The sequence below is a fragment of the Ursus maritimus genome, unplaced genomic scaffold (genome assembly GCF_017311325.1).
Source record: "Ursus maritimus isolate PB19 unplaced genomic scaffold, ASM1731132v1 scaffold_25, whole genome shotgun sequence".
NCBI lineage: Eukaryota > Metazoa > Chordata > Mammalia > Carnivora > Ursidae > Ursus > Ursus maritimus.
In genome coordinates this window covers 28,303,244-28,328,547 of record NW_024425008.1, presented here as the reverse complement: position 1 = coordinate 28,328,547, position 25,304 = coordinate 28,303,244, and the positions used below count along the sequence as shown (strand labels likewise).

Here is a 25,304-nt window from a genome sequence, read left to right as displayed (position 1 = left end):
AGAGGTATTTATCAGATGCTAATTCTAATTGTCCTTCTTCTTTTAGAGAAAGCATGGGATTGTGGCAATCACAGAGCCCCAGTAATACAAGTTCCATTCAGTTTTTTCTGAAAGAAAGCTGTCTGTGAAAGTGAAGCAAAGGAAACCATTGTGGATTATAATGTTTTGAAGATCTGGATTTTCAGAGGTTTGGAAATAAGGCATCCTTTCACCTTTTAAATGAAAAAGATTAAGATCTCATGCAACTGCTGTATTTTCTGGAAACCGTTCTCCAAAAGGGAAGTGCACATTTAAAACTTAGCTATGATGGTCCTTTGTGCAGGGATTTGAGTCTGATTGCTTCTCCATCATGACCAGCTTGAAACGGTCACAGACAGAGCGGCCGGCTGCCCCCGAAAGGGCCTCAGTTGTGGCCACAGATGGCGCTCCCAAAGTCCACACCGACGACTTCTACATGCGACGCTTCAGGTCCCAGAATGGCAGCCTGGGGCCCTCGGTCCTGGCTCCGGTAGGGCCGCCCCGAAGTGAAGGCTCTCACCATATAACCTCCACCCCCGGAGTCCCCAAGATGGGGGTTAGGGCTAGGATTGCGGATTGGCCCCCACGCAAGGAGAACGTCAAAGAATCTAGCCGTTCAAGCCAGGAAATAGAAACCTCAAGTTGCCTTGAGAGCCTGTCCTCCAAAAGCAGTCCTGTGAGTCAGGGAAGTTCTGTTAGCCTCAATTCCAGTGACTCAGCCATGTTGAAGAGCATACAGAACACGCTGAAAAGCAAGACGAGGCCGGCGGAGAGCATGGACTCCCGATTTCTCATGCCCGAAGCCTACCCCAGCTCCCCCAGGAAGGCCCTCCGCAGGATCCGGCAGCGCAGCAACAGCGACATCACCATAAGTGAACTTGACGTGGATAGCTTCGATGAATGTATCTCGCCCACCTACAAGACTGGGCCATCACTGCACAGGGAATATGGTAGCACCTCTTCAATCGACAAGCAGGGAACGTCCGGGGAGAGCTTCTTCGATCTGTTAAAGGGCTACAAAGATGACAAGTCCGATCGAGGTCCAACTCCAACCAAGCTCAGTGACTTTCTCATCGCCGGTGGGGGCAAGGGCTCCGGTTTCTCTCTGGATGTTATCGACGGGCCCATCTCCCAGAGAGAGAACCTCAGGCTCTTTAAGGAAAGGGAAAAACCACTCAAGCGCCGTTCCAAGTCTGAGACTGGAGACTCGTCCATTTTTCGGAAATTACGCAATGCCAAAGGTGAGGAACTTGGGAAATCGTCGGATCTGGAAGATAACCGGTCGGAAGACTCTGTCAGGCCCTGGACATGTCCAAAGTGCTTTGCCCACTACGATGTCCAGAGTATATTATTTGACTTGAATGAAGCGATTATGAACAGGCATAATGTTATCAAGAGGAGAAACACCACCACGGGGGCATCGGCCGCTGCCGTGGCCTCCCTGGTCTCGGGGCCTTTATCCCACTCGGCCAGTTTTAGCTCCCCGATGGGCAGCACGGAGGACCTGAATTCCAAGGGGAGCCTCAGCATGGACCAGGGAGATGATAAGAGCAATGAGCTGGTAATGAGCTGTCCGTATTTTCGGAACGAGATCGGTGGAGAAGGTGAAAGGAAGATCAGCCTGTCGAAATCAAATTCTGGTTCCTTTAGTGGGTGTGAAAGTGCCTCCTTTGAGTCTACGCTTAGTTCCCATTGCACAAACGCAGGAGTGGCGGTCCTTGAGGTGCCCAAGGACAGCCTCGTGTTGCATCTGGACCGGGTGAAGAGGTACATCGTAGAGCACGTGGATCTGGGCGCGTACTATTACAGGAAATTCTTCTATCAGAAGGGTGAGTGGAGATCCTGTAGCATCAGGGATAAAATAGTTAACCTGTATTTGCTACCATTTATGTCTTTTTGCATTTTTGAATTACTTTCTCCTTTCAGGCATAAAAATGGATATTTAATATTAATGATTTTTTTAATTTAGTGGATGAAATTATAGTCTTTGTATAAAAGACTTGATCTGTTACCTTGAGAGATGAATGCCATAAAGTTGAAATATTTTAAAGATAGCTTTTTTTTAATGACTACAAAAACAATCTTAATGCTGCCTTTTCTTAGAACTTCAAAACCATTTTTCTGCCTCAATGTTCTCATTTTAGTGAACATTAGTTATGTTATTTGACAAAAAGTCTCAGCCAATAAGTCTCAGGCAGGAGTCAAATCTAAGTCTTACAGAATGGGGTAGAAAAGGGACTGAGCCTTAATGTGTTGGTGACTTCCTTTCTAGTCTTTTCTGCTTTTTGTGTGTTTGTGGGGGGGATACACATATATTTTTGGATTGTACTTTTATAGTTTTATCTCCTGCTTTTAAGAAAGGCCGTGTGATTTATTAACAGTAAGTAGTTTAAACGAAGTCTTAGGAGCAGTCTAATAGTGTTTCTGAGCCACATTAGTCACTGAAGAGTGAGCTTCAGTCCTGTACGTACCCAAGCTGAGAAACAGGCTGCTCGCCAGGGAAGGACCTGCACTGTGGTCCGTTAGCTAGCTCAGGAGTCTCCGCAGCCTGGCTGAGTGGCCCTCTGGGTGCAAAGTACTAGAGCAGTATTTTGACTTTCCACCTGCTTCTTCGGGGTTTTTGACTCTTACTTAAACTTCTTGCGAATGACGTTCCACTTCTAATGCTCATGGTAGCTGTATTAACATTGTTTGCGTTAGAAGAAAACTTATCCTAAGGTCATTGCATGATAGACCGTATTCATGAGGGCTGATTGACCCCAAGAATCTTGTCGTGTTGCTAAAATCCATGTCTCCTAAATATCTGTCCTAGCTATTTGACAACGTGATAATGAAAATCCCATTTTCTTTTTTAAGCAATCGATGTTTTCTCAATAATTTTATGGAGTTCTGATTTTTTAGAAATCACCTATACTGTCCTATATACCTTGACAAGGTTTCTCAGTGTTGCCATCTTGGCATTTGGGCCCGGATAATTCTTTGCTGGAGGGGACTGTCCTATGTGCATTGTAGGATAAGATTAGCAGCCCCTCTGCCCTCTACACCGTAAATGCCAGTAGGTACCCCTCCCCCCAGTTGTGACCACCTGAAGTGTCTCCAGGCATTGCCAAATATCTCTTGGGAGGTAAAGTTGCTTCTAGCTGAGAACCCCTGCTTTATTGTACCTCGGGACATTTTCCACAGGTGTTTCTGAGGTATCTGTTGGTGGGGGCCATCTTGCTAAAAACAGAACATATTGGTCATAATTTTACTTACATAGTAGGCACTTTTTCTATTAGGCAGTATAAAATATTAATGAACATTTTTGAGCACTTATTATGTAACAGGAACTCTCAGTAAGTATTTGATATGCCCTGCATTTTTCTCCTTTCAACCTCAAAATGCCCACTGAGGTAGGTACCGTCAATGATTGCATTTTCCAGATGAGAAGACTGGAGCTTACGTGGTTTAGTGGATGTAGGTGGTTCAGCTGGCATGGAGCTAGTAGTGTGGGAGTCTGGATTCCACGTCAGAAGTGTCTCACCTGCGCTGTGTTCTTAACCACTGGGCCCTTCTCTCTGCTGTGTCAGAGTGAAGGGAAAGCGTATGTTTTTATGTTTAAATCTGGTAGAAATTTGTATGGCATAAAAATTTGGACATCTATATTCCAGAGGATTCCAGCTTAGATCCTAACACTTCATAAATTTAAAAGCCACTAATCCAAAGTCGTTTCTAATTCGAAGCATGGAAAATACCATTACCCATCATAATTGGAACTGGGTTAATTGAAAATACCAGTTAAGAGTAGGGAATCTTTAAAAGTTATACATGCCCAATATATTTTATTTTCACTAAAATATGTAAAAATGGATTTGCCAAACTCTTGTGAGGCCGAGGGTTTTTCCTTAACAGTGATCCTACTATTTTGAATTTTACGTGGTATTAACAATATAAAACAGACACTAGCAAAGCAAACCAGTCTTACAGAATCTTAGGTTTCATTTTTTTTCCTTTTTTATAGTTGTCTTGCCCACATCTAATCCAATAGCTTTCTTTTTAATGACTTGCTTTTATTAAGTCTTTCTAAAGCCTTCAGCTTAGTTTTTAATAGAAACAAGATTTATCTTTTATACTCCTATTCCATCAGCTTTCATAATATTTAATTAAATTTCATAATTACAATAACAAGTCGACTGGCATAAACAGGTTTGGGAAGACACCACCTGACTCTGTCAGCTTGAAGCCCAGCTGGTGGGAACAAAGTGTGTGTGGCCCTGGAGATGGCCTGCCCGTGTCCTTGGGCATTCATCATCGTGCTGGACAGAGGGAACTCAGAGCAGTAGTTAATCCAGGAAGTCAGTCCAGTGGGAGCCAGTTTCAGAGCTCCTGCTGTGTTTTCTTGGGCCACACAACTTAGAGTTTTCAAATCAGGCAGGTCATTCGTCACAGTATGATAATAAACAGCAAATTAGGGCTCTGAGTAACCTCATTCGAAGCTGAAATGAAGCCCCCTAATGTATAACTGCATACTTAAAAAGTTATCTGTCTATACTTAGTCACCATATAGGATATGGCTAAACAAAGTATTCTCTTATAATTGTTACTGTACAGCTCGATTCGCTGAGATTCGTGGGCTAACTCCTTCTTTCCTGATCAGAAACGGAAAGGCAGTCGTCTTGTTGAAGGAGTACATCAGTGGCAGGTGCATCGGGGTCTAGTGCTACTGGCCTGGCTGACTCAGTCCAGCCTCTTCATGACCAGATATTGGCCATTCTGCTGTTTCATGCCTTCCCGACTTCACGTGGCTAAGTCTCGGGGTGGGCGGGATTCTCTTTCATCAGTAGACTCTACAGTCAGCAGTATATGTTAAACTTAATTATATTGGGCTCCTGACACTGCAGTCGCTCTGATATCACACTGTTGTTACGTGTGTCATTATTTGGGAATATAGGTTGTAGACGATATCTGACTACACCACGTAAGCCCTGGCCTGGACACACCCAAGGTTAAATGACAGGAATAATAGAGTTAACATTTATTGTGTCTTTAGTTGGTGTCTTATACGGACTTCCTCCCTTAATGCTCTCAGGACCCCGAGGTGAAGCTGTCATTGCGATGAGTGCTTGTGATACGACCATAGCCTTCCTACAGGGACCCAAACCAGGCAGTAGGATAGCGTTAGTATCAATAGGGTAATCTCCCTTTGAGTCCATATACGTGTTTTGTGCTTAGTTTTTATTTAGCTAGTCACCGTGATTGAAGTACCCAGGAAGTTTGTAAGTGGAGAAAACTGTTAAAGTTTCGATGTTGCCTGGAGCCAGCATGGCTTGTTGAGGAGGCGCTTTCCCAGCCATTGCCCTCCTCACTTTCTGTGGCTGTGCAAGACTTCTCCACTTTTGCACCGAGTGTGCAGTTGTCTGCGACGCAGGTGTTCCCTGAATCCCGTTCAGAGTGATGCACTTATGGAAAAGAGAGACCCACTGTCTCGGCAGTGGTGTTTGTTGCTCCATTGGTCAAGAGTGTTGATGGGCTAGTCTCTATGCCAGGCAGGGTGTCCCTCTCAAAGTGACTGGAGGTGCTGTGTAAGTGACAGGCCTCTCCCTACTGCCCAGGGGCCGGGAGAAACCGCCATTATCTGGTCTGAGGCTCGTCTAAATAGTTTCCCCGCTCCTAATGCTTGTATATCTAATTATTTTTCTGATAACGTTAAACCATCAGGTTTAATTGTTTGTACTGTTAATTCCTCGTCCTCCACCTCGCCTCACCCCGCCACACGCACGTTTGCACTTGCTCACGCACGTGTGTGGACGCACACACGCGCGCACACACACATCAGTTCCAGCAGCGTGCCGGGCCCCAGAACTATCTGTTGATCGCTGGATTTCAGTTGCTCTTGTAGGGTCTGGTTTTCTTCATAAGAGGGTGAGAGGTAAATAACCAGCCATCTTTAGCATCATTTCTTTAGAACGTATGCCTTAACTTCCTGTGCGCTTGGGAGTGACAGTTCAGCACTCTGGTCTAGTCTCCAGTTTACTATGGAGAGCTGGTCTCGAACGTCGCGTTTGTTAGAGGAGGTCAGGTAGCTGTTGTGAAGTTTTAGTGGATTGTACTGTGTCGTGTATAGATCATCAGGGACACCGTCCAGCTAAGCTTGTTTGGGAAATCTGTGTATAGTTTGTTTTTTAATCCTCCTGTAAGTATTGCAGCATTAAAGTTGAGAAAAATTGGGTTGTCTTATAGTTCAGAGTTCTTTAAGGATAATTATGCTGTTCGGTGTTTTGATGTGGACAGTTTTATTTTTCAGGGAGGTGATAAGCCAGCAAGTCTGCTTCACTGAACCTCTGTGTTCTTGAACTTAACAGTTAATTTTGGCTAAGTTTAATAGGGAAAGATCTTATACATGTATAATAATTCATTGTTTCAATACCCTTGTTTTTTACTTTTTACTGAGATCACATAAACTGTCTTTGATTGGTTTGAAGGTATCTCTCTACTTAGGTAGTCCTTTCAGGGAGATTTTGGGCACTAAATACCTTCTTTAGTTAACCCAGAAGTGTGATTTGCTACCGTCTTTTTCTCAGGCTTCCAGGAGCAAGGAGGCCATTAGGTTTGAAGGTTTGCATGTTTGCTTCTTTGAAAATGGTCCTCTTCTTTCTCGGCTGTGATCTCCCGAATTTTAACACTGATCTAGACTCTGTAAGGCACTCAGGATACTGTATAACCTGAGCCATCTCAACTCGGAGCTGCACGGAAGTTGGTTAAAAGGGTATGTGCCTCAGCTGTTCCTCCCTCTGTTTTATTTTTAAATCAAGATAAACCGTAAGAGGCCACATTTGCGCAAACACTTGACTTTATTCAAGGTCGTCTTTTTAAGATCCAGTCATATAAAAACAGAATTTGTTGTTGCAATAAAACTGGTGATGAAGCGTTGCCCATTATGTCATTCTTTAGCCCCTTTGGAAAGTTCCATGTGAGAAATTTATTTTAGAATGTGATGCCAGGACTTGTTTTCTGGTAGCTACTGAATGGCTGCTCTCTGGTGATAGGTGTGCTGTACTGGTTTGCTTATTTTGTTGACTGTGTCTCCTGTTTTACGTCAGCTCCCACACCCACATTTGATTCTCAACTATACAACCTTCATTATTAACACATTGTTTCACTTGCGTCTTTGATTTCTAGTTCATCAGCATGATTTATATATTTCCTTTATAATTAATGACCTAAAAAAATTCTCTTTGGAAAAGATAATTAGCACACATAACACTTCTATCCAAATACATCCCTGTCTTCCCAGGCTTTCTCCTCTGTTCTAGCTGCCTTTCTTTTCTTTCTTTCCTTTTCTTTCTTTCTAGTACGCTCCATGCCCAGCATGGAGCCCAATGCAGGGCTTGAACTTGAGACCCCTGAGATCAAGACCCTGAGATAAGACGGTGCTGAGATCAAGAGTTGGAAGCTTAACTGACTGAGCCACCCTGGCGCCCCCTAGCTGCCTTTCTCGCTGTCGCCTGCTTCCACCTGGATGGCTGTCGTGTTGACAACTCAAAGCCCTGCACACAAATGCTGACTTAGTTTTTCCTCCCTAAACGAATCTCCCTCATCACTGCACTCTTGCTATAAATGCCACTGGTATCATCAGTCGCTTGGTTTTGAAGCGCTGCGGCCTCTTTGATGCCTCTCTGCCCTTGTTCTCCACCTCCGACCGTTGGGAGGGCCCCTTGACTCTACCTTCAGATTGCTGCTCACTTCCTGTTCTCTGTGTCCTGTTCCCAGTGCGGTCGCTGTAGGCCCCCATTGCCTCTTGCCCAAGTTTTAGACCAGGTGTCTTAGTCTCTCCATCTCTAGTCTGCCCTACTCAAAATCCAACCTCTTGCCTTTGCCAAATAAAATCCAACCTTGCAACCGTGTAAATTTATATCATAAATTTAATCCTGTAACAAATAGTTGAGAGTTCTGAGAAGCCAATGTTGAGACAGTATAGGCTTTTAAGTGGTTTGTTTGGGGCTTGGGGGTGATGTCTGGGACAGAAGAAAGGGGAAGAAGCAGAACTGAGCAGGGAAAGCCTTCAGTCCATGATGCAGATGTGACCCCTGAAAGGAAAGGAGCAGAACTGGACAAGGGAGCCTCAAACCACGATGCAGATCTAACAGAGTCATAGTCGACCCAGTGGCATGAAGAATAAGCTTAGAGGAGTCCCGTGTTGGGCATTAGTGTGCAGGCCCTCTTAGCCGCAGCACGCTCTGTTTGTGCATGGGGGCTGCCAGGAAGAAAGTGGCTGGATCGGAAAACTAGCAGATCCAAAGATGCTACAGCCAGAGACTTCAACTAATTGCATTTCTTGTGGCTAAATCGGTTGCAAGCCCTTTCTGGAAGGGAGACCCAAGTGTCGCACGTCCATGGCTGCCACATAAGCATGAGTGCCTGCATCGTGCTTGGCAAGGTGCGGGGCACTGGAATGGTAAACAGAAGAGACCACCCTGATGGAGGGTGAAGGACACTGACAATAAACAAGTCACACAAACTCTACATATGCTTATTATAAAAATTAGTAATACGGAAGTGGAGAAAGTAATCCCTCTCCTAATTCCAATAATTTGGTTTATAATCTTCTATATCTTACACACAAATTCTTATCCTATTTAGTATTAACAAGAGTGTTCTTCGTATTTTTAAAGTAGTTTTAAAAATCAAAAGTAGAGGCGCCCGAGGGGCTCAGTCAGGTGAGCATCTGACTCTCAGTTTCAGCTCAAGTCATGATCTCGTGGTCCTGAGACAGAGCTTGGAGGCGGGCTCTGTGCTCGGTGGGGAGCCTGCTGGAGATTCTCTCCCTCTGCCCTTCCCCTTGCTCACATGGGCCCATTCTCTCTCTAAAAATAAATAAATATAAAAAAATCAACAGGTACACATGGGGCACCTGGCTGGCTCAGCATGTAACCCTTGACCTAGGGGTTATGAGTTCACGCCCCACGATGGGCATAGAGCTTACTAGGAAAAAAAAGTACATATTTAGATCTTCATTCATTAAATAGTACTGATTAAGCATCTACTCTGTGCCAGCTGCTATGCCTGGCAGAGAACAAAAGCACATGCACCTGTCTTCATGGTGTTTAAAGTCTGCCATTGGTGATCTTGAGACAAATGAGAAACATTTGAGCATTATGAGAAATAATTGAGAATTATGAGAAATAATTCAACCATTATATTTTTTTCTGAATAGTTTTAAAAACCTGCAGTTTATTCCCCCCCCCCCCCTTTCTGGAGTCCATTTAGTTGGATGGCGAACCTCTGAATATATCCTCCATGCTTTTTTTTGTAATTTCAATTTCTTTTTGTTTCTGTTCTGTATTTATCAATTTTGTCTCCTGGACAAGGGATTGGTATGCACCTCTCTGCATTCTGTTATCTAGGCCTTTCAGTTATTTCAGCAATTGTATATTTAATCCCCAGGATCTCAATATTTTAGTTTCTCTATAGTTATATCTGATAATAGCTTATCCTTTTTATATCCCACATTCCTCCATTGCTGTTCATTTGAAATCTCTTCTCCTCGTTTCTTTGATCTGTATCTTCTCGGTTGTATTTTCTGTTTTCTCATTTTCTCTCTCATGCCGTTATGGGTTTTCCTTAGTTGTCTGGCGATCTTGTTTATGAACAAAGGCCTGGGAGGATTGGTGTGGGCGGCAGGCTTCCCCTCAGCACTGTGCGTCCCTTTCCCCAGCAGGCCTCGCCGGCCGTGGACAGGCAGCACTGAGGGCTAGTGCCGACACAGTAGTGCGACCACAGACATGTCCCCGGGCCGTGAGAGGGCAGTGACCACAGCGCGGGATGGGACCCGCAGGGGTGCCCGCGTGGGGCAGACTTTGTCGTGCTCCGTTCCCGCGTGGAGCTGCCTTTCCTCGTCCACCTGCATGCATGCGTGTTGTGTTCTCTTCCTCTCTTGACCCCTGACCGGCTCCTGCCTCTCGTGGGCCTGCCCCCAGTGCTGCCCCAGGTCGCCCCGTGCCCTTGTTTCTGCACAGTGCTTCCGGCGACGCGCCGGTTCCTAACCAGTCTGAGCCCGCCTTGCAGGCCAGGACCCCAGCCAAGGCAGGCTCCGTGAAGCTTCCGCCATTGAATGAACGTTCGGTGCGATGTGAAGTCTAAGATTTATTGAGCTGAGCGTGTCCCATACTTACAGCATCAGGGAGAGGCGACGAGGGCCCTCTGTGTGCATGACCTCGTGTTCCACGGCAGACCCTGAATAATATGTGGCAGCTCCTTTTCCTCTCTTTTCAGGAAATGAGACCACAAACAAGTCTGTGTGTGGTCATGGTGGTTTAGTAGAAATTAACCAGGACCACCAGCTGGTCCCCACAGGCCCAGAACACCCGTATGGAGACTGAATTTTACTATTGTAAACCGTATTAGACACGACTGATAGATGCCACAATCAGTGAGTGACAGGTGAGGAGAAGCAGGATTTGCATAATCTGAGTATCTCCCCGAAGGTATTTATAAAGCGCAAGGAGAAATCTAGACACTGGCAGGCGCCACCTGAATGGAGTGAACCAAGGTCCATACCCTGAACCCCAGGAAATCATGCACTGGGGAGGTGACATCATTTCTGTGGCTCTCTTGCCCAGAGTACACACCCTCAGTGCAGTCACCTGAGACCAGCAGGCAGACCCCAGTGCACTGGGAAATACTCTGCGAAGGGGTCACGGTCATGAAAGACGAGCGAAGAGCGAGTAGCCGTCACAGACTGCAGGGCACTAAGGAGAAATGACTACCCCGTGGAGGGCTGAACGGGATATCGGGACAAAAAAAGCACAGTGGAAACCCTGGTGGAATTTGGATAAAATCAGTTAATGGGATTGTACCAGTGTGAATTTCCTGGTTCTGATCATGGTAATTGTACCATATGGAGTCACAGGAGTCGCAGAAGGTGGTAGCATTGGAGGAGGCTGGGTCATGGAGCTATGGAAACTCCCTGTACCGTTTTTGCAGCTTTTCTCTAAGTATAAAGTAGTAAAGATGAAAAGAAAAAAAAAACCAACCCACCTCAGGTGCAGTCCGTTACAGTAGCTAGCATAGGAACCGTCCACTTGGGCAGTGGGAGCGCTTCCCCAACTTCCTGTATCAAAGCGCATCAGAGTGACTGCCATGCTTACAGATCCCCATACGCTCTTCTCTTTGCTGAGTCAAGGGAAGAAGGGCTCTTGAGCTCTATTCTTTCAGTACAACTTGATGCAAAATTAAAGCCTGTCTCACCTGTCTTCCAAATGTGTACCTCCTTATAACTTTAGACACCCAGTGAACCCTTCATCCTGAGCTCCTAAATCAGGTGCTCGAGCAGTAGTCACGTTTTCATATCAGTTCCTTTCCTGGGCTTCTCATGGAGCCCCTCCTCTGTACATGGAGGCCATTCATCTGATCTTCAGGGCAGCAAGAGATCTTTTTTTTTTTTTAAGATTTTATTTATTATTTGAGAGAGAGAGAGCACGAGTGATGGGGCAGAGGGAGAGAGAGAGAATCCTTAAGCAGACTCGGTGTTGAGCAAGAAGCCCGACATGGGGCTCGATCTCACAACCCTGAGATCATGACCTGAGCTGAAATCAAGAGTCAGATGCTAACTGACAGAGCCACCCAGATGCATTCAAGTCAAAGAGAAGCATTTGACGGCGGAGGAGCATCAGCAGAAGCGACATCTGCAACTGGGGTGGGCAGCCAGCAGGTCTGTGGGCTGTGCTATTTTTTGACACACACTGCATTGTCCCTGACCTCCCGAGCAGCAGTGAGTTCTCTCTTGACTGCATTTCTGGCCACCCCTAGGGACATTATTCCAGATCCTTCAAAAGCATTTTTAGATAAGAAGACCTCTTGCTGCAGTATCCCTGGTAAGGAGGGACAAAGGTTGTTTATAAAAAAGTTGATTTAGAGATGGGTGCTTCATTGTAATTTCTCTCATGTGGATGTTAAATACATTTTTTTCCCTAAGCTGGCATTTGAATTAGGGTTAACATTAAAAGTAAAGAGTTACACTAATATGCAGCCTTTTAAAGTTTTTTTATACTCACTGGCCATTTGCAAACAAATACATTTTTTTATACTTCAAAAAATCTTCCCATTATAGAAGTTACATATATGAAATTCATTACAGAAATATTAGTAATTATAGAAAATTAGAAAATTAATCTTGTGGGATTACTAGTGATTTTGTTTCATCTTTTGAACACATGCCTATTCATGTTTTCAGTAAGATAGGATCATTAGATACAGTATATAAATTTTTTCATGGTTCCATAATTGACTGTGCCATCATTTATTTAAAGTTTTCCAGGGACACCTGGGTGGCTCAGTCAGGTAAGCATCTGCTTTCAGCTCAGGTCAGGATCCCAGGGTCCTGGGATTGAGTCCCACATTGGGCTCCATGCTCTTCGGGGAGCCTGCTTCTTCCTCTGCCTGCCACTCCCCCTGCTTGTTCTTTTTCTGTCTGAAAAATAAATAAATAAAATATTAAAAAAAAAAGTTAAAAAAAATTTTCCAGCTGTTGCAAATTCAGGTTTTCCAGGTTTCATTATTATACATAATGTTTATATCAGATATCCTTAAGTTTTTGTTTTTGTTTTCCTCTTTGACCTCTTTGGCAGTTGGGCAAAACCTATGGAGTCACCTTAGAATAATTTTTTACTCAAATTAGAATGTTTTTAAGTGCATAAAATAAATATACAAAGCAAACCAAGCATGTTAAAATACAATTGCAAAAGTGTTTGAAATTTTTTGACATACCAGTAAATATGTTTCTTCTTCTGTGTTAACAAAATGATCTAGTGAGTATCAGGCCTGAGAACTTCAAAGTAGCGATGAGCATGATTGACATTTGGATATGTCTGCAGCAGCTGTCCTATGACATGAAAATATCTGTGGTTTCTTTTGGTGTCAAAGTCACATGTACGTACAGCTAATAGTACTGTAGTTTGTTGCCTACATTTATCATTGACAGAAATGCCATATTTTGTTTAGAAGTTGATGAAAATAAAGCTATATATTTTTTTCATTCAAGTTTGTGGGCCCCCTAATTTCTATCCATAGACAGGATTAAAAACCTCTGGCCATACATAAATCTTGTTATGTAACTTTCCCCCCACATACCCAGTTATTTCCGTAAGGTAGAGTCCTGTAAGTCAAATGGTGTGAACTTTACAGGAACCCTGATTTTTATTGCCAGGTTGCGCTTAAGAAAGTGTAGACCGGAAAGGTCCGCCTAATATGTTTAAGATTGTACAGTTGAACTTTTTCTTGCCTACTTGAATATTTATAGTTTATATTTTTGAACACTTACTGTAGGCCCCAAATATTTTTCTCTTTTAATCCCTAGTGAGCTTGAGTTTTAAAAAATATAATAGATAATGACCAATGAAATATAAAAATATATACTATATTATATTATAATATAAAATATTTAAAATATAAATATATTTTAAATATTATATATATTTATATAAAATATAAATATATAAATATAATTAAATATTTTAAAATATGAATATATGTTTAAAAATATTTAAAAATATAACAGATAATGACCAGTAAAAATTCCCCCATTTTGATTCTATTACTCTTTATTTTCCCTTTGTTTTAAATAGAGTTTTCTTTGTGTTTTCTTTTCCTTTAATCATTTCGATGCAATTTATTGATGTCAACAGAACTTCATATTGAGTCTACCTTGTATTGGCAAGTTACGGGGCTATTAAGGGCTGCTTAGTCACGTGCCCTTTTAAGCCCCACCACTTCGAGCAATTTTGGCAAGTAGACCACCCTACTTTTTGAGAATTACCTATGGAAAAAAAGAATTGGAACTTCAGAGCACTCTGTACTTTATAAATGTGCACAATTACTCTTATGCAACAATAATTATAAGTTTAGTGGAGTGCTCTGGGATAGAATTCTGGCATGTGGCCAGTCCTGTGTAAATGTCCCCATCCATTACTCTGACCTGCTTTTGATTATGATGCAAAGTCCTGGGCTATGCAGTTCTCATGGATCCTCCACCCTTATAATTAGGATGAGCCCTTTGGGGACCAGAGACTGAGAATATCTGAGTGGTGCACTTCTCGGAAAGAGCCATTCTTTAAAAAAGTTGGCTTCTTATTAACTCTACTTTGCCAAACCTGTGTTTCATTTTTTAAAAGCAGAATATGCTGCCGTTGCTTTCTTTCTGTTTTTTTTTTTAATTCTCCTAACTTTAGATCTGTCCTCTCTAAGCTAGTTATTAGTGTTATTAAGATGTAACAAGTAGCACAAAAGCAGAACATCTGAACAACTTGAACCCAACAGGCAGAGAGGAGCAGGTCTGCAGAAGCATGTGCTACACCGAGTGGCCTTCCCATGTCCCCCTGGATTCTCTGCCTGATAGAAACACAGAGGGTCCGAGTTCAGGTCCGTGGCGCTACCAGTGGCACGCTTGTAGCCCACCAAGTAGACTGTTCTGGGAAAATATAGCTTAAAATGGTGAAAATGGTGAAATAATTGTCGGTTGTTGCATTCTTTGACCTGCTGACACGTAGGGTGGCCCAAGTCTGTGTTCAGCACTCCTATCTGTAGTGTTCCCTTCTGCAGTGACTTGCGATGCCTTTTCTAGAGACGGTGGGAGGGTTTTTGCTTTTCCTCCTGCCTAGTCGATTAGGGTAACTGAGATGAGAATATGAACGTTTTTGTGACGTTAGCATGTATTGCCCAGATGCTTTCTGAAATGGCTGGTCTCAGTTCACAATGCCACAGCAGAGTGGGAGTGTGACCGCTCCACCGAGCACCGGTGCTCACTTGAGAAATGGGGATGCTGGTTTGTGAGGTGTGAGATAGTAGCTACATTTCATTTCTTTCTCTTTCTCTGTTTTGTGTTTATCATGTCTGTTCTCCCTATTTAAATTTCTCAACAATTGTAAAGAAATACTTTAACTTTTCAAATTATTTATAAAAAAATGTATTTTTGTTCTTAATTCTGCACAGTGCAGATTATGCTGGTCTCCCTAGAGAAATGTACAACTGAAGTGTTAGTACGGAGTCTGCAAATACCATGAAGACCAACGCAAACCATCCAAAATTGCTGGTTGAACCCTGTAACTCCTGTGATTGTATTTTCCCTTCCCCTTTTACAGATAAAATACTAGGCTTATCTTTCTTTTTCTTTTTTTTTTTCTTTTTTCTTTTCTTTTCTTTCCTTTTTTTTTTTTTTTTTTTTTTTTGCCTTATACACAGTTCATAACCAGTGATGTGCCAGTACTTGATCTAATTACTTGGAGCTTTGAGCTACTTACTACTTCCCCTTGATCAGAATGTGAAATTATTATTATAAAGATGTCAACCAAAAATATAGTTATTTATGCAGAATGTTCTAGTGATGGCAGAACTACTCATTGGCATTCTTGGTATCCTCCTTGTTAAAACTCAGGAACCAGAACTAAACTTCAGGCTAGACGTTTGTTTAGGTGTTAAATATGGAAAATGAAGGTGGGGGGGCACCAACTATAGATGGATAAAACGTTAATATCTCTCCCTTTTAACACAAGGGAGCCTTGACTTACAGCACATCAAGGCATAAAGGTTTTGTTTTGATACAAGTGCTTTATTTTTTAAAAATCTGATTTTAGATATTTTCAGAGATTTCTGATTAAGATGCTTTTAAATAATCTAAACCTTTTCTGGGGATACTAAACCAATCGAAACTCCGGTTTTTTTGCACAAAATGTAGAAATTGCCCTTCTGGCTACTTAAGCAATTTGAGCCCAATAAAGCTTTCTTTATGCATGATCTGGTTAGTTAATCCCTTTCGGCATCAAATTTTATTGGACTTTTTTGTATTCATAAATACAATTTCAGAAATTTCTGGGAAGATGATGTTAACATAAAATGGCTAAAAAAATGAGCTTTGAAATCAGTGGTTAAAATCCTGTGTTTGAAATCTGGTACCGCTATTTGCTGGTTGTGGCTGGGCGGCAACTTATTCTCTCTAAATCATAGCTGCCACATCTGTAGAAAAGGAGAAATACCTATATTTTCATGGTGGACATGAATATTAGATAGAATGCTTGGCGAAGTGCCTCACTTCCCTGCATTATATCATTCTGATAGAGTGTTTGCAGTAGTGGGTTTTGGCATTCCAGCATGCTGGCGCTAGAATGTCGTTAGTTTTGGTGGCGTGATACCTGTATTTCAACTCCTCATCAGTCAATTTATCCACCCTACTTGAATATCCAATTCCTCTTCCCTTCCCCTCTTCTCCCTCAGACTTCATCATCCTGATTTCTCTCATCACAGGCTTCCAGCCTTTCTGTAACCCTCATCTTCTGCAACTCCCCCTTGTTCCCCTTTTCCCCCTTCCATTCCTGTAAAAGACTAAGCTGATTTGTGGGTCTGGCTGGAGGAGCTCTCTGCAATTGATGGATAACTCCGCTAGCAAAGCCTGCAGGTAGATGGCTGCCCGGAGGAAGGTTCTGAGTCCACTGAGCTTGAAGGACAGGCAGAGGCAAGACTGGCCAGAAGGACCAGATAGGTGATACCCCTCAAAGGCTGGTATTTTGATTAAAAAAAAAAAAAAATCAGTCCTTATGTTTTGAGATCAAAGTTTAAGGACTCAGAAATTCAATTTAAGGTGATAGACCGAACCAATGTCCATCTGCCAGAGAGTGACACGCTGCATTAGGATTTTGAACTGAATAAAGTTATGTTCGTGTAGAGTGGGTATGTTTCTAGACCTCTGTAATCCTCGGGAGCAGGAAACAGGGACAGTGCACCCCAAAACAAGGCTTTTATTGTGAGAATAATTCTCACTCAGGTGTAAAGACGTTTTGAACAGTGTCTGATCATGATAGTATTGAAGTTAACACCAGAAACCAGACCAGGATTTCCATCTACCCCGATGAAACTGAAATAGATCAACAAATGGAAGTGCTTTCTTGGAAACAATAGCTAGAGCTCTTTTTCAAGGAAAAAAAAAATCGAGGTTTCTGCACAGATACACATGGAAGTTTAAAAAGCTCTTCCTAGAGTCACCAAACCAGAGGTGGGATTGAAGATAGAGTCTGAAGAAAGTATTAGAAATTAGTTATAATTGTCTCATGAACATTCCCCCAACTCATAAATGTACTTCTTTAGTAGCTGTGAAAAACTGCAAAAAAATATGGTCAGGATTTGATGATGACACGCAGAAAGCTTTTAAATGATCTTTAACGGACTGAGCCACCCAGATTTTTTCTGTCTTGTGAACATTCTTCAGTTTTATGTAGGGTTTAGTTTCTTTTCAGAATAACACTATTTTAATCTTATCTGCCAATTTATACTTAAGTGGTAATGTTTAATATTTATATTTTTATGAATTTATATTTTTGTGTCCTAATATTTCTAAATTTTTTTATTTGAAATACATGAACTATTTGACTTCAATAATTTGTCTTTTTATGAATTCTTACTTTAAAACAAAGTATTGGAATTAATGCACTTTGATTTAGGTCCAGTGTTGTCACTTTTTAGAGGATGTCTCGATAGCATTTCAGTTGAGACCTGCAGAGTGAGGGGACTTAAATAAAGTAGAGCTGTGGGAATAATGTTCTAGGCAGTCTTTTAGGTGAGAAAGGGCATAGTGAAGTTTGAGCAACTGAGAAAAATTCAGAAGAGTGGGTTTGGAAGGATGATGGAGTCATCTGACTTGGAACTGGAGTGATAGGCTCACGACAGGCTCAGAGGGCCGTTGGGAAGGCATGGAAAGTATGCAAGGACCCTTGGGAAGCCAGAGCATTAAAACTTCATAGTGATGGTCAGATCTGCATTTTAGAAGGATCGTCTGGCTACTATGTGAACGATTTGGGTAAAAGCAAACCAGTCAGAAGACCTGCAGACATCCAGGGAGATGATGATGAGGGTAAGTCAGTGGCAGTGGGGTGGGAAAGAAGGTAGGTAGATTTGAGAGCTGTTTAGGAGCTGGAATTCCCTGGGAATCTGCCATGAGCAGCTGGGTGAACGTGGTAGCAGTTGTTGAAATTGGGGCTGCAGAGAGCTGTGCAGGTTTCTGTGGATGGTAATGAGTTCATGTTGGCAGTTGCTCACGGACAGAGTTCCATCGATGAGGATGGGGGGAGTGAGACATCTATAGTGGGCACCCAGACTTTGAGGTGACAGAAGTTCTTTCTGAGCGTGGGTGGAATATTCGCAATGGGAAGAGGAAGGGCAGAGTAAGAACAGCCAGTGAGGCAGAAGGACAGTGTGCAGAAGTGTGGTCCACAGAAGCCAGGAGGAAAATGTGTTTCTAGAGAAAATGATTATCTGTGCCAGATGTTACAGAGAATTGGAGCATGAGAAGGACCCATAGTATCTATTTGTTGTCACTTGAAAGCTGTTATTGAGGGTTGCCTAGGTGGCTCAGTCAGTTAAGCATCTGCCTTTGGCTCAGGTCATGATCCCAGGGTCCTGGGATCGAGTCCCGCGTCGGGCTCCCTGCTCATCGGGGAGTCTGCTTCTCCTTCTGCCTACTGCTCCCCCTGCTTGTGCTCTCTCTGTCAAATAAATAAACAAAAATCTTTAAAAAAGAAAAGAAAGAGAGGAAAGACAGAAAGCTGTCCTTGGTGGCTGTGCAATGAGAGTCAGATTGTAGTAATTCTAAGGTGAGGAGCTAGGCAGCCCTTTCCGGAAGTTGCCAGTAGAAGCAGAGACAGAGGAGAGAACCCAAAGGGTGAATAAGGAGTCGAGGACAAGTTTTACATGTAAAGATAATGGAGACATGAGCCTGAGTCAGTGGTGATGGGAATGAGGAAGTAGAGAGGGAGACATTGAAGTTGAAGAGGGGAATCAAGGAAGGCATCGGAGTCCCAGGGAAGGTGGAATGAGTGGAGGCCAGAATTGGGGGGGAGATGGTTTTGGGATTGGGAAGAAAAGGAAGCGAAAGTCTGGATCCAGGTCAGTTTGTGTGTATGATGGTGGATAGTGAGGATGCTTGCTTCTGACGTGGCTTCTTTATCTTCCTTGTGGTGTGGACAGTGTTGTCATTTGCCGAGACCAAGGAGAAGGTGGGTGGGGGAGGTGGAACGAGAACAAAGGACCTTTGCAGTATCTGCTCCGGAGAAGGGGAGCTCAGGTCATGAGCTTGAGGGCGGCTGAGGTCCCTGGCCGTGAACCCAGGGCAGCCCTGAACGTCTCCAGCAGCGGAGACTGGCGAGCTCACCTGCCCTTCCTGAGGCCTGTGGGGAGTGGGGGAGGACTTCGTAGACTTTTTGGAGAGTGGGATTTCAGTCGGGTCCACAAAGTGCAAAGAACAGCGTGTAGCGCACGGGGCTCTCACTCCTCTCTGACACACGTCGTTCTGTGCTGCGGTAAGAAAACATTCTCTGAGTCGCTCAGGTGCTCCTTCAGTAAATGGCCCCAGCCCGCTGGCCTGTTTTTCTCTAAGTTCTCATCCACTTTGTCATACGATTTCTGTCTCCTGCCTTTGTTTTCTTCCATGTTGTCCGTTGTTCTGTCACATCGCTGTCTGCATGCAAGTCTGTGTCCGCCCTACACTCTGGACTTTGTCAACAGCTGGAATTCTCTCACCTCTGAACTAAAGCCGTGAGCTTGAAGAGCAGACAACCAGGCTTTATTCAAATGATATGCAAAGTAAGCGTGAACAGCCTGTGAGTGTGATGATTCTCACGTGCTGTGCTCTAGAGTGTCCATGAGTGTTTGGACACGAATTGCGTGACGTCTGTTGGGTTGCTTCTCAGTTGTCCCATCTATGGACGGTGGTTGCCTATATTCCCCTGGCGGTTTTTTCATTTTGAATTTCCATGGATTATGATAAGGTTCTCGAGAGCCCTCACTGAATGATTATGTAATCACTCTTTAGTATTGCAAAGTATCTTCATCTGCATTACCTAAATTTTAAAACCACCTGATTAGGCATTTTATGCCGTTATTTCTTCTTATTCTCATGGATTTTCAAATGCTTTTATATCTTATTTGGGAACAACATGTATTATCAAATTCATGCATTTTGTATGAGGATAACTTACCACGTCATGACTCCGTCGTCTAGCCATGTCACATGTAAATGAGCTAGGACAATGTAAAGTATTGTGGAGGTTTGAAAAATAAGTTATCTACTTTAGCTTTTCATATATTTCTGTGTTTTATGGACTTCCTCATCTGTGAGCATCTCACGTATGTATCAACAATTTTAATTTTTTTAAAGAAGTGTATACTTAGTGTATAGTGAATATCATTTTTTTTTTTTTCTGTAAATTAGTTTAATTTTGATCCTGACTTTCCATCGGGTGAAGAGGAAGGAATTCAACACCAGTCATTTGGAGACTTTCCCCCACCCCCCCAGGTTGTGCTAAGGTTTGGGGTCTTGTGCAGTGCTAGCATGTTGAGGAAAGGGCCCAGAATCATCAGTCATCTGGCCACACTGCTTACCCAGGGGAGACCTCTTCTTCCAGCCTAAACGTGCCCTTCCTGGCTTTGCAGGATGCCTCTAATGCTTAGTGAATGGGAACCATTGGTGAGGCCCAGAGGCCTGGGCCTTGGCTTCTGTCTTCTAAGGGTTCTTAGAAGCTTTTTCCTCCGTAGACCCTACTCTTGCTGGGAGAAAGTGTGGCTCAGTGACTCACAGACCTTTCTCCTCTCTCCAGTTCTGGGAAGTCCTTCTATGCTCCTTTCTTTCCTTTTTTTTTCTTTTCCTTTCTCTCTTCCTTCTTTCCTTCCTCCCTCCCTCTCTCTCTCTCTCTCTCTCTTTCTTTCTTTCTTTCTTTCTTTCTTTCTAGATATTTATTTATTTGAGAGAGAGCACAAGTTGGGGGCAGGGGAGAGGGAGAAATAGACTCCCTGCTGAGCAGGGAGCCGAGAATGCAGGGCTTGATCCCAGGACCCAGAGATCATGACCTGATGCTTAATCAACTGAACCACCCCGGTGCCCCCTGGGAAGTCTTTTTTAATCTGGGGGAAAGCCCTCAATCCTCAGACTCTATTCTCAACAGGTGTAGGGCTGTTTTCTACTTTTTGTTTTTTAATAAAAGCTAAGAGGTGCTGGCACAAACCTTCCCTTAGGCAAGGAAGCCCACACAATGTAGCCTATTTAAATGGTAGAATATAGAGACAGAACACAAATCTCTTTAAAACAAAACAAAACAAAACCACTCAACAAGCCACCTCTGTTCAGTGTTACCTCCTCTGAGACCACAAATTTGTGTGGCTTAGTCTTCATTTTATAACTCACTGAGGAATATTTGCTAAATGTGTTTACATTTTATTGACATAACTTCTGAGTGATCTAAATATCAAGCAGACTATAACATTTTTAAAGTGTTGTGTAAATGTTCTAATTTTGTTTTGTCTTATTTTACCTAAGAACACTGGAACTATTTTGGGGCTGATGAGAATCTTGGTCCGGTGGCTGTGAGCATTCGAAGGGAAAAACCAGAAGAAACGAAGGAAAATGGATCTCCGTACAACTACCGAATAATTTTTAGAACCAGTGAGGTAAGTTGCACACCAGAAAGATTGAGGCTTGAGTGGAGTGAGGAGTCTCAGTAGCAAAGCAATTAAATGTAATCGCACATAGCTACAGACGTCTTAGATGAACAAAGCCCCTTTCATTGGTTCTGCTGCTGATGGGGGTGGACATCGTGGTTAGATTTGGACCCTTCCTTTCCATCGACCCCTGGGTAGAGGCAATAAATGAATGGGAGTTTTGATTCGGAGAAAGATACATCAGTTAAGTGTGGTTCGAGGAAACTGGAGTCCTCAAGATTCCAAAGTGGATATTGCATATCCCGCTGGGGTGGCCGGGAAGCACTGGGCCAGCGGACTCCAGATGAGAGAGGGTCACCCAAGAGTTAGCTCGCTCTTCCAAACTGTTGCTGAGGACAGTTCTTAACCCAAGAAGAGGGAAAGAGACTTTTCGTCTTCCACTTCCTCTTGGCTCTTCCCTGGGCCTGTTCCCTGGCTGTCAGGAGACTCAGAGTGACCCGGCCGACCCGAGGCTCCTCACTGTGCATGAGACCGGCTCTTGGGGCTCTTTAGAGCTCAAAGCACACATAATATATGAGTTTTTATTTTAAAATGAAACTCAGCTCGGAAAGGAAAAGGAAAATAAAATAGCCAACACAGCAGTTTTTGTTGGTGGTGGTGGTGTTGTTATAAACTCATGAACAAGTTTGGGACAGTGAGGTTTCTCCTTTGTTTTCTTTCTAAACATGTGTGCCGTTGTGCCAGTTACGAATTTATTATTGCCTTTCTGCGCCAGATTCACTTCAGGATTGTTGTTGTGCATTAATGCCTAATATCCCCCTGAGGTATCTGAAAAATAATGGTTTTGAAACCAGTTTAAATAGGACGTTTACTTCATATCCCCCGTTGACTACAAGGCAGGTTCCAGGGGTTGGCTTCACTTAGTAATCGTTCCTCAGCTTGAACTCCGGGGAAATTAAAAATAGGGTTTTTAAAGGCATGACTTCAATATCTAACGGGTTGTATGTAGTGGCCAGAGAGAATTGAAGAGCTCCCGTGCTCTAGTGTGCTTTCTCTCCACACCAGAGCTAATCAGTAAGCAGGATAAATGTGTTTGTGGAACATGAAAAGCACAGAGAACACACTGTTTTTGAAGTTGGACACAGGTAGTTGCCCCTCTCTGGCTTCTTGGATTCCTGTCAGCCTGTTTATTACTTGACTTCTGGGGTTTTTGTCCTCCTGTTCTCACCTGTTTCCCCTCCCACAGCCACACCGGTTCCTACCACCCGTCTCACCAGAGGTCAGAGTTTTCTAAGTGAGGGATTTCCTCCCCAGCTCCTGTTACCAGTCTCCATGACTGTCCCCTCCAGCTCGCTTTGCAGCTCTTCCCCATCTGCTCCCAGCGTCTCTCCTCTCTCTCCGGCGTTAACTCCGGCTGTCTTAAGTGACCGGGATCCCTCCGCCATGGTTGGTGGCTCTGCCTTTCCCACCTCTGGCCTTTCGTCCCTTGCTACCTGGACCCAAAGTGTTCACCCTGCACCCCCCCCCCGCCCCCCACTTCTCTGGTGTGACAGTTCGGTCCTTTTTCTGCTAGCCCATCCGATGGTCCCTTGGGTCCTGGCCTTAGCCTTTGACTGGAACATCCATGTCAGATGTTGTCTATGGTTCAAGACACCGTCATCACTTTTATGTTCATATTAATGTTTAAGTGACAGCTCTGTGACTGAAGTTGTATAGGCCAGAAACTTAAAGTCACACTGGACTCCTCTCTCTTCCTTGCCTCCTAACCCCCAGTCTGGTCTGTCAGCAAAACTGTCTGCAAAAAAGTTGACTCTGTCTTCAAAATATGCCCAGAATACAACCTCTTCTTTCATCCCACCACCTCGGCCTGGGCCAGGGCCAGGGCCAGGCCACCATCATCTTTCTCTGAGAACCCTTCTTCCTGCTCTACCCATAAGCCCCGCAGGGATCCTTTAGAAATGTAATCCAGATCTGTCATTCCTCAGTGCAAAATCCTTTAGGTTTCCCTTGTCCTGAGTAAAAGCCAGTCAGTGTCCTTGCTGATTTAGGACACCATCCACTCTGGCTTCCTTCCCCTTGGGGCCACCTTGAAGCCTCTGCCTCAGGGCTCGGCTACTCCCTATTCCTCTGTCCTGCCTTGTTCTTCCCCTGGCATCCTCCTGGCTGCAGCTCTCTCATTTCTGCTGACCTTTATGCATAAATCACAGGGGCCTTCCTTGGCCAGTGGATCTAAAATTTCTACTCCCACACATCCCATCTCATGTCTAATGCTAGGCTTTGTTTTTTCATGAACACTTAATACTACCTCATGTGCTGTACTTTTTATTTTGTGTGTTTTCTGTCTCCTGCACTGGAATTTAAGCCCCAGGTGGGTGGGGACTGTTGTCTGAGTTGTTCGGGACTGACTACACATCTTAATGCCTAGAATCGTACGTCTGCTCGCCCTTCCTCTCCTCTCTAATGTGTATGTAATGAAGTGTCCCTAGCTTTCGTGTAACTTTTTCCTTTCTAATCAAAGTCATCCTTAAATGTGGTTTAACTGTAATATCTTAATGAGGCTTTTCACAAAAATTAACTAACAAAAGTCCTTTGACAGAAAACATCTCTAGATGTTCGTCCCTCTCCTGACAGGCACTTCACTCTTACCTCTTTCATTTCAGTAGAAGTCATTAGTGCACAACATAAACAGAAAAACATATTTGTAAGCCTGACAGTTTATGAACAAAACCTTACAGAATGTGAGTGTTTTTAAGCAAAGGTGCACAGGGACTTATAAGGATTCTTGTCTTGTTTCTGGAAATCATTGACAAAAATATCAGCAATGCTAGTGATCCAGATAGAAAAATGAGTCCTTTTTCTCCTCTGGTTGGCTTCCTTGGGGTGAGCTGCTGTCTTTCTGTGGTGCACGATTAGCATTCCTGGGCGGACTTCCAGCCTCTGTAGCTTCCTGTGTCCAGGCACAGGTTACTCACGGAAGGAGAGACGCAGTACCTGGGCGGTTCAGCAGTTTCCCAGGATTTAAAACACAAAAGAAAGCCCCAGAAACCATTTCTGTCAAATTTGGTATTAAATCATAGGAAAAATGATGTTTTCTACACAAGTGTTATTCGAAAACAAATTATTTATAAATGAAAGAAAAGATACTAATTAAACGAATAGTACCTTGTTCTCGTAGTGAGAGCAAGATGTTGATAAATTTTGGTTTTCCTACCCTCCTTCTCTTCACCATCAGTTGGCAAATGTTACAGATTTGACTTCCCTGGTGATTGTTCCTTTGGTTTCCATTTCCCTGCTAACCGTCTGTCATGCCCCCGTTGCCTGATTTCCGAGACTCTCACAGCTTCCTTCTGACGGTGCTGTCCGCCCGCGGCTTCTTCCTCTTGCAGTTCGCCTTAGGGTACACGTCCTGTTCCCCATTCAGACAAGGTCTGAGGCTGCCTGTTGGAGCCTGGCGGGGTGCACGCCCTCGGGTGCACACTGCTGCTCCGCGCCCCCCAGCTCCCCCACCCGCGTCCAGCTGGGCCAGAGCGGTGGCTCTTGCGCCCCACATCCTCCTCTTCCTTGTCTCAGTACCTTCGCTCTCTGACATGCTCTTCTGCAGAGTGCTCCCGCGATTTCCTGGCCCCTTTTTAGTGCCATGCCTTCCGTGAGGGCCTGTTCTTATGCACTGAGCCACAACGCCCCATATTCTGCCTTTGGACCCTCTTAGGACCTGAACTGGTTACACTTTTCTTAGTAAATACAGCCTTCCGAGTTGCCGTTGTGTGTTTCTTCCTCTCACGCTCGTACACCGCACCCCTGGCCGTCAGCACGCGCACCCTCCTCTGTCCGCTCTC

General features: G+C 43.8%; 1 protein-coding gene across 11 annotated transcripts in view; it reads left to right on the top strand.

Annotated features, from left to right (window-relative positions):
• Window positions 1–25,304, top strand: part of SIPA1L1 (signal induced proliferation associated 1 like 1) — a 371,790-nt gene that overhangs the window by 239,992 nt on the left and 106,494 nt on the right. For all 11 annotated transcript variants that reach the window (XR_005837672.1, XR_005837671.1, XR_005837673.1 and 8 more), the window contains 2 exons: window positions 47–1,847; window positions 21,347–21,477. Coding sequence is in view for 8 of the 11 variants with exons in the window: in XM_040641706.1 (XP_040497640.1) it covers window positions 350–1,847; window positions 21,347–21,477 (1,629 nt within the window). In the remaining 3 variants the exon portion in view is untranslated. The remainder of the gene's footprint in view (window positions 1–46; window positions 1,848–21,346; window positions 21,478–25,304) is intronic.